We start from the raw sequence: 8,418 nt of genomic DNA on the forward strand, positions 1-8,418 counted from the left end.
ACACATATGTTTCTGTTGTACCACTCTGAGAGATGTAATATGAGTGGAACGGTGTTTCACTTGTGTTATGTCAACGACTTTTGTACTACACCATGCAGTGGTACGCTGGGTCATCACAATGCTTCCCTCTGTGAAGGGCCTTTCTTTTACTTTATGTTGAGTCAGTTTACCTACTTCTCTCTATCTTAGAAGCAAACACTTGTGTCAACTGTGTGCATTGATTCCTACATACTTGCTTATTTGCATTCATCATACTACTTTGTGTTGACAATTATCCATGAGATATACATGTTGAAGTTGAAAGCAACTGCTGAAACTTATATCTTTCTTTGTGTTGCTTCAAAACATTCTACTAAGAATCTATTGCTTTATGAGTTAACTCCTATGCAAGTCTTATTGATGCTTGTCTTGAAAGTACTATTCATGAAAAGTCTTTGCTATATGATTCAGTTGTTTAATCATTGTCTTTACCATTGCTTCGAATCACTTCATTCATCTCATACGCTTTACAATAGTATTGATCAAGATTATGATAGCATGTCACTTCAGTAAATTATCCTTGTTATCGTTTACCTACTCGAGGGCGAGTAGGAACTAAGCTTGGGGATGCTTGATACGTCTCAAACGTATCTATAATTTCTTATGTTCCATGCTAGTTTTATGACAATACTCACATGTTTTATATACACTTTACATCATTTATACGCATTTTCCGGCACTAACCTATTGACAAGATGCCGAAGCGCAAGTTCCTGTTTTGTGCTGTTTTTTGTTTCAGAAATCCTACACAGGAAATATTCTCGGAATTGGACGAAACAAACGCCCAGGGTCTTATTTTTCCACGGAGCTTCCAGAAGACCGAAGAGGATACGAAGTGGGGCCACGAGGCACCAACACCACAGGGCCGCGCGGCCAAGGGGGGGCCCGCGCCGCCCTATGGTGTGGGGCCTCCGTGCCTCCTCCGACTCTGCCCTTCCGCCTACTTAAACTCTCCTTCGCGAAAACCCTATTACCGAGAGCCACGATACGGAAGAAGTTTCAGAGACGCCGTCGCCGCCAATCCCATCTCGGGGGATTCAGGAGATCGCCTCCGGCACCCTGCCGGAGAGGGGAATCATCACCCGGCGGACTCTACATCACCATGATCGCCTCCGGATTGATGTGTGAGTAGTTCATCCTTGGACTATGGGTCCATAGCAGTAGCTAGATGATTGTCTTCTCCTCATTGTGCTATCATGTTAGATCTTGTGAGCTGCCTATCATGATCAAGATCATCTATTTGTAATGCTACATGTTGTGTTTGTTGGGATCCGATGAATATGGAATACTATGTCAAGTTGATTATTGATCTATCATATATGTGTTGTTTATGATCGTGCATGCTCTCCGTTGCTAGTAGAGGCTCGGCCAAGTTGATACTTGTAACTCCAAGAGGGAGTATTTATGCTCGATAGTGGGTTCATGCCTCCATTGAATCTGGGACGAGTGACGAAAGTTCTAAGGTTGTGGATGTGTTGTTGCCACTAGGGATAAAACATCAATGCTTTGTCTAAGGATATTTGTGTTTATTACATTACGCACCATACTTAATGCAATTGTCTCGTTGTTTGCAACTTAATACTCGGAAGGGGTGCGGATGCTAACTCTGAAGGTGGACTTTTTAGGCATAGATGCATCGCTGGATAGCGGTCTATGTACTTTGTCGTAATGCCCTAAGTAAATCTCATAGTACTCATCATGATATGTATGTGCATTGTTATGCCCTCTCTATTTGTCAATTGCCCAACTGTAATTTGTTCACCCAACATGCTATTTCTTATTGGAGAGACACCACTAGTGAACTATGGACCCCGGTCCATTCTTTTACATCTGAAATACAATCTACCGCAATCACTGTTCTCTGCTGTTCTTTGCAAACAAACATCATTTTCCACACCATACATTTAATCCTTTGTTTACAGCAAGCCGGTGAGATTGACAACCTCACTGTTAAGTTGGGGCAAAGTATTTTGATTGTGTTGTGCAGGTTCCACATTGGCGCCGGAATCCCTGGTGTTGCGCCGCACTACACTCCTCCGCCAACAACCTTCACGTGGCCCTTGACTCCTACTGGTTCGATAAGCCTTGGTTTCTTACTGAGGGAAACTTGCTGTTGTAAGCATCACACCTTCCACTTGGGGTTCCCAACGGGCGTGTGCTTTACGCGTCAACACGGTCCAGTGCGGGTGGTAGGTGACTGGAGGTGGGAAGAAGAAGATGTTGGGCCGGTACTACCGGCCTGGTACCGGCCTGGTACCGTATATGTTACGGTAGTACCGGCCCGGTACCGGCCTGGTACCAGCCTGGGTTCCAGAGGCCTGCAGAGACTGTTACGGTATTGGGCCGGCACCACCAGCGGTCGTACCGGCCGGTCCAACATGCAATTTTCTTTTCTTTTTCTAAATATGATGCACTATAAAAATCATAACTTGGGCTAGGAAACTCCGATTGCGGTGAAACCAGTTTTTCTAGAAAGAGGGCGACAAGAGCTACCTCTACACAAGGTGAAAACATGGAAAAGAGTGGATGGTGATTTTCTCATGGTCATAGAGGTGTAACCTCTCAATATGGTATATCGGGAAAATCATCACCCTCGCACATGCAACATGCAATGCATCCGGAATCCGTTTCCGGTGAGCTAGAGATTGTCATGAGAATGAACACAAGCTCTAACCCATCTCATGGATAAGAACCAAGAACAACCAAGAAACACGATGCAATGCATGCAAGGTTTGAGCTCTCTCCGATGATGCGACCCACTATCCTATTGAGTACAAACCTTATCCCTTGCGCGTTCCTCTCGAGTCGGCAAGCTCCGTCTTCACACTCTTCATCATTGTACATGCCACCATCTTCTTCCAACATACACACCACCGTCTTCTTCCATCTTGTACGCACGCCACCGTCTTCATCCATCTTTTACGCCGTCTTCATCCCTCTTCATCTTCTACACCGTCTTCATCTCTCTTCGACACCGTCTTCATCCGTCCTCTTAATTGTACTCGATCTTCTCCATCTTGCAACCTTGAGATCAACACATGGCTATGGACACGACGTAAGATAGATTCTCAATACAACCGTTAGTCTATAGGGATTATCATCAATTACCAAAACCACAAATGGGGGCTCCATGTTCTTTCACCTATGTTGATGTTAAAGAGTAAAAGAGAGTGGGGGTCTCCTTGTCTATGTTTATTCTAGTATGAAAATAAGGTCCTAGTTTATAATTGATCATAATACAAAATTTAACATTATTAACTACCTCCTTTGTCCATTGAAAAAACTGGACCGGAAACGTTTTCATTTAAAAAAACAAAAACACGAACTCCCAATTTTTCTTGTTGTATGTCTTTTCAAAGTCAAACTTTGAAACTCTTGGTTTCTTGTTCTTATGTACATAATGAATAGTTTCCAGGTAAACGAACTACACTATCTAAACACCAGTTTTCATATATAATAATCTTTTGTACTAATATTTTATACTTTTTAAATATACGGTTTGATAAAAAAATACTACATAGTTTTAGTGGTTAATAGTATATCAATTTTGCTAAATATCATGAGACCTTTTTATAAGTTTTAATATACGAATGCAAAATATATTTGTGTTCGCTCCTAAATTTTGAACGTAAATTGTAATAAAAAATATTTTTAGAAATTGTTTATTAAATGGATTTGTACACCAAATTCTCTTATATACGAAAAAAGGTAAAAAATCACATAACTCCACAGATTTTGTTTTTGAAATAACGACTCTGCGGATTTAATGTGACATTTCCATCAATGTACGGTATATGTATAAATAAATGTATGCTCATGTAATTCAGTACCCTTACCTTTTGGTAGATATATCTATAAGATATGGCCTAGACAATAGCGTTTTTTAGTGTATGCCTTATGCGCGGAGAATTACTACATTCGGGTTCAAAAATATATGGTGGAAACCAATAAAAACTTTATAGAAACATGGGAACTTGTTGCTCAAAACCACATTAAATTGGAGTTAAGAAACAAATTATGCACGCAAAAATGATATTGTACCGTTTAGAACGGTTCACCCATAGAGTTTTTTTTCGTACCTCTCTAGTGAACTGATTTTAACCTTGAATTCTACATGTTTGTAGACCATTACCTGCCCAAAATACGAAATCAATATTGTTTTCAGAATTTGAAACATAGTTTTCACCGGTTTGCGCCAGATCTTTTCTCATTTGGGTTTAAAGGGCACTTATTGAGAGAAGCTGGTACCAAGGCAATGGGAGAAGAGACATGATCATGCTAAAAAGACAAAAACATTGTACCAAGGCAAGAATGGATGGTGATTTGGAAACCAAATAAACGAATTAAATAGGAACATGCTTATGCGAGAGAAGTAGGAGAGAAGCTTCATAGTCTCAGTTTTCTGAGATTGGGAAAGTGACCTAGCAAACCTGAATGAAGTATCAGCAAAGAAAAGGTTGAGAGATGTCATTTTGATTTTCATAATCCACACTACGCGACACCACCACACCTAATGTACACAAGATAAACCAGAGACGAACACCGCCGTGCATATCCTACACTAGTACCACCAACAGACATATAAACCAAATTTATGACACAACTCGATCATGCGCACATCGGAGCTCTAGGACTGGTCCTCCACTAGCTGCCTGAAATTTATGGGCGCCGCGAAGTGCAGCGAGCCGTTGTAGATGGCCACGGCGGCGAGCTTGGAGGTGGCGTGCGTGGGATGCAGCAGATCCCAGAAGAGGTACTCGTGCCGGTTGTCGCACAGCGTGGCGTTGGGCGTGCACCCCGTCTTGCCGTTGAACCTGCCTGAGCCGCAGCACGCCGTAGTGACCTCCTTGAACCCTGAAAAAATAAAAATTGCCGTCAGCCTCTGAAGACTGAACCTTTGTTCTCTAACGAGCACATCTGTGTTGATCATGTACCTAGTCTTTGTGGGTGCTTCATGATGCTCTGGACAACGGCGTGCGAGCTCCCTATGGAGTACTTGAAGCCACTCAAGCTGGCGCTGAGGCTATGCATGGCATCCTTGACGCCCTTGTTGAACCCACGAGTGAGCTCGTTCAGGACATCGATGCAGGCACCGAGAGGGTGCAGGCTTCTCGGGTAGGGGCAGCACCCGATCGGCGGGACGTCGATCACGGCGATCTTCCTCGCCCCGAGATCATATAGAGCCTGCCGTATAAACACACACTCGCACTTGTGAGATCATACTATATTTGTTAGAACAGATAGAGCACTGACAAGAGGCTGCCATACCTTCATATGTGTTTTGTACTGCGAAACGAGGTTGCAGGTGAAGAGCTGCTTCTGCTCTACCGTCGGCGTGCTGTTCGCCGAGAAGAATGCGAAGATGTCGTTGCCACCGGTGCTGAGGAGGAACAAGGATCTCGACAGCATGTTGTCCGTTGCTTCCCTGCTGATGCGTGCAGAAATGTTGCACCGAAGAGTCTCGAATTGTTTGACCTGCTTGCTCATTGCGACGATTGAGTCTCCCTGCGTGAAGAAGGAAATCATGGTGAGTTCAGAACATACAGGAGGTTAAGATCGCTTTGGTCAGTTGCTTACCGTCGTGTCGAGAATGCCTGATCCTGCAGAGGCGAAGTTCACTCCCAGCAGTCCTCTGGCAATCTGCTTGTTGGTTCGGTTGGCAACCGAGAGGAATGGCGGGGGGCTGCGCTTGAATCCCATGTTAAGAGCTGACAAAGATCACGGAATATTATGGTCACAATCGCGTAACAAACAAACTGAATGCTAGTTAGGAATAGTACCAAATTCAGAACATCGGAAGGTCGTGCGTCTACTTTCTAATTTGGTGATCCTTTTAGTCTATTTTTTTTTTCCAAACGACCACGCTGGGCCGGATTTCATTACCCAAGGATAACGAAAACACAGAGTTTCATGCCCACGCGTGTTTAAAGTCAAACAACCAAAAACGAAAAATTACAGCCGCCACCTAAAGCTAACGACACAAACATAGGAATTTTAGTCTATGGTTTCTATCAGCAGAAATTGGGGAAAAACTTTTTGAAGTATTACCTCTGTTTCGAAATAGGCTTATATTTTAGGACAGGGTAGAAAACATCAGTTATATGCACAAAGATAAAGAACAAACTAAATTCTGAAATCGTGATCAAATCTGAAAACAACGGTGTGCCCTGATTTTAGCAAACCGTGTACAAGGGCATCTTCTGCGGTCCGACCCAAACAGCTGCCCGGCGCATGTCCATATCAACGTTTTCCCAGCTCAAACAGACAATTTTATATTCATTTTATAACGGACGTTTTGTGATTGGAAGCTGAAGATGCCCTCATAAAAAACATCAGGGTGAAGCAACCAAATATGGGTGCGACCTGTGAGGCTGTGGCCACGGAATGGGTCTGTGGGTTCACCATGCGAGGTGTACATTTTGCGTAGGCTAGAAGCAACTGTAGAGCTGCAGTATTGTGTGGTATATAAACGAGTAAATCACAAAAAAAAAAACTATTTTTCGCTAATTTTTGGGCTAGGGTAACAGGTCAGCTTTGCTAATTTTTGCAAAAACCTACCAATTCTGGGGCGTGAAGTCACAGATCGCACTAATTCCAATCTAATACTGTAGCATTTTGACAACAATCCTGACAAGTAGGACCCGCTCGTCAGGGCTTAGTTGGCAGCACAGGTGGCGGAGGGGCTAGTCGGCAGCACAGATCCACGGGAGAGAGACGGAAACGTGGTACTTTTCTTTAATTTACTTGGTGTAAACTGAACTATGTTGGAGCCTACAAACCACGGCGTCACGGTTGCCAGACCGTCTCGTTTATGCGTGTTGGTAAATTGAATGTGTAGCAACAAACGATTCGACAGTTCTTTTTTTTTTTACGTAAATGACTCTTTTTCAATATTAGACCATTTTTGGCGCGTTCTAAATTTTAAAATTATGTGGCTATTTTAGTTTTTATGGTGGATGATTTAACTAAAGTACATGACATGCCAGCTGGCTAGACTAAAACCATTTAGCTATTTTTGTCGCGTCATTTCAGTTTGCTAGTCTGGATAGATCTTGGACCTTCAAAAAACGTTTTCAGATCCTCTAATAAGTTAGAAAACAGAAAATATGTAGGTCACGCCATTTAGTATGACTAAAATGAAATGACTTAGCGATTTTTTGCACAAATTTTAAAAAAACTTGCCAACCAAAATGGTGTGTCCTTCGTTTGGATTCCATCCAGTATGACGTGACAAAGAAAAGGTTATATAAGTTTTAAAGTTTTGGCAGATGAGAAAGGCGGTGTAAATTTTGAAAAAGAAAAACCATGTAGGATAAAGATCACTCCGAGAGACACTTGTCCCTTCACCGCACTGTCTGCAGCCTGCACTACTGCCATAGTGTCATCGCGCGGCGGGAAGCGACAAGCGAGACGCAGCGGAATTGATTGCGTGCGGGCCAGGTCTCTGTTCTACTGTAACTCTGTGACTGTGACCCTTGGCTCTCAATTTTTTTCTCCACGGGACTTCTAAAATGAGCACACTACCAAGAAAAATACAACGATAAATGAATTTGCTCAAGATCAAGAACACACACGCCAGGGAACAGGCATGCTTGAACTGATCAGTTTCAACCTCTGAGGCCTAACCCATTCAGCAACCTATTTCTGGTCAAAATCAAATTCAGCGATTCAGCGTCCACGGTGAACTGAAACGGCGGATCCATGATTTCGTCCGCAAAATATCGCACACCATAAATGGGGCCGCTATACCGTAAGCTAGTCCAAGCTGGTGTAAGCTGAAGCTAACAGGCTGAGAGAAATGCAGCAGAGGAGGACGAAGTACAGTACAGGCGGAGCACCGCGAACGTACCCAAGAAGTCGACGCCGTTGTAGCCATTGCTGAACCGGCCGGTGGCGCGCGACGTGGGGAAGTCGACGCCGTTGTGCGGGAAGTTGGCCCGCGGCACCGCGCTGCCCGGAAGGTAGTTGTTGCTGCCGACGTCCGCCGTCGAGTCGCCGAACACGTACATCGCCGGCACCTTAGCCGCCTCCGCCACCGCGAAGAATGCCACGAGCGCAAGCAGCGCCTGTATCATCCCTGCCGGCGAAGCCGTAGTCATGGCCGCGTGCTGCTGAGGCTAGAGCTGCTCAGTTCAGTGTGGTGATGGCTGGCTAGAACCTGCTTTGGCTTTGAGAGAGGGCCGACTGGCCGAGTCCGGCAAGCCACTTTAAAGAAGGGAGGAGATGGCAAGGCAGGCTATAGTGGCTCGCTTTAAGACTGGTAGGGTAGTGTGTGGCATGGCACTAGCACTACCGCTGCTCGTAGCACTGTACAAAGTTTGCTTTGGTAAAGGAAGACGTACGTGACCCTTCAGACCTGACGCAGTCATGGTAGACGGA

The 8,418-nt window shown here is 44.2% G+C and overlaps 1 protein-coding gene across 1 annotated transcript; it reads right to left on the reverse strand.

The window, feature by feature from the left end:
* Nucleotides 1-4,614: 4,614 nt before the first annotated feature.
* LOC124687410 (GDSL esterase/lipase At5g55050-like) lies at nt 4,615-8,060 on the reverse strand. The gene is made up of 5 exons (XM_047221192.1): nt 7,889-8,060; nt 5,617-5,747; nt 5,308-5,544; nt 4,974-5,223; nt 4,615-4,893 (listed from the first exon to the last, which is right to left on the reverse strand). Exons 1-5 carry the CDS (start codon nt 8,046-8,048, stop codon nt 4,667-4,669), a joined length of 1,005 nt encoding a protein of 334 aa, XP_047077148.1. The 5' UTR covers nt 8,049-8,060; the 3' UTR covers nt 4,615-4,666.
* Between the last annotated feature and the right edge of the window lie 358 nt (nt 8,061-8,418).

The sequence above is a fragment of the Lolium rigidum genome, chromosome 2 (genome assembly GCF_022539505.1).
Source record: "Lolium rigidum isolate FL_2022 chromosome 2, APGP_CSIRO_Lrig_0.1, whole genome shotgun sequence".
NCBI classification, from domain to species: domain Eukaryota; kingdom Viridiplantae; phylum Streptophyta; class Magnoliopsida; order Poales; family Poaceae; genus Lolium; species Lolium rigidum.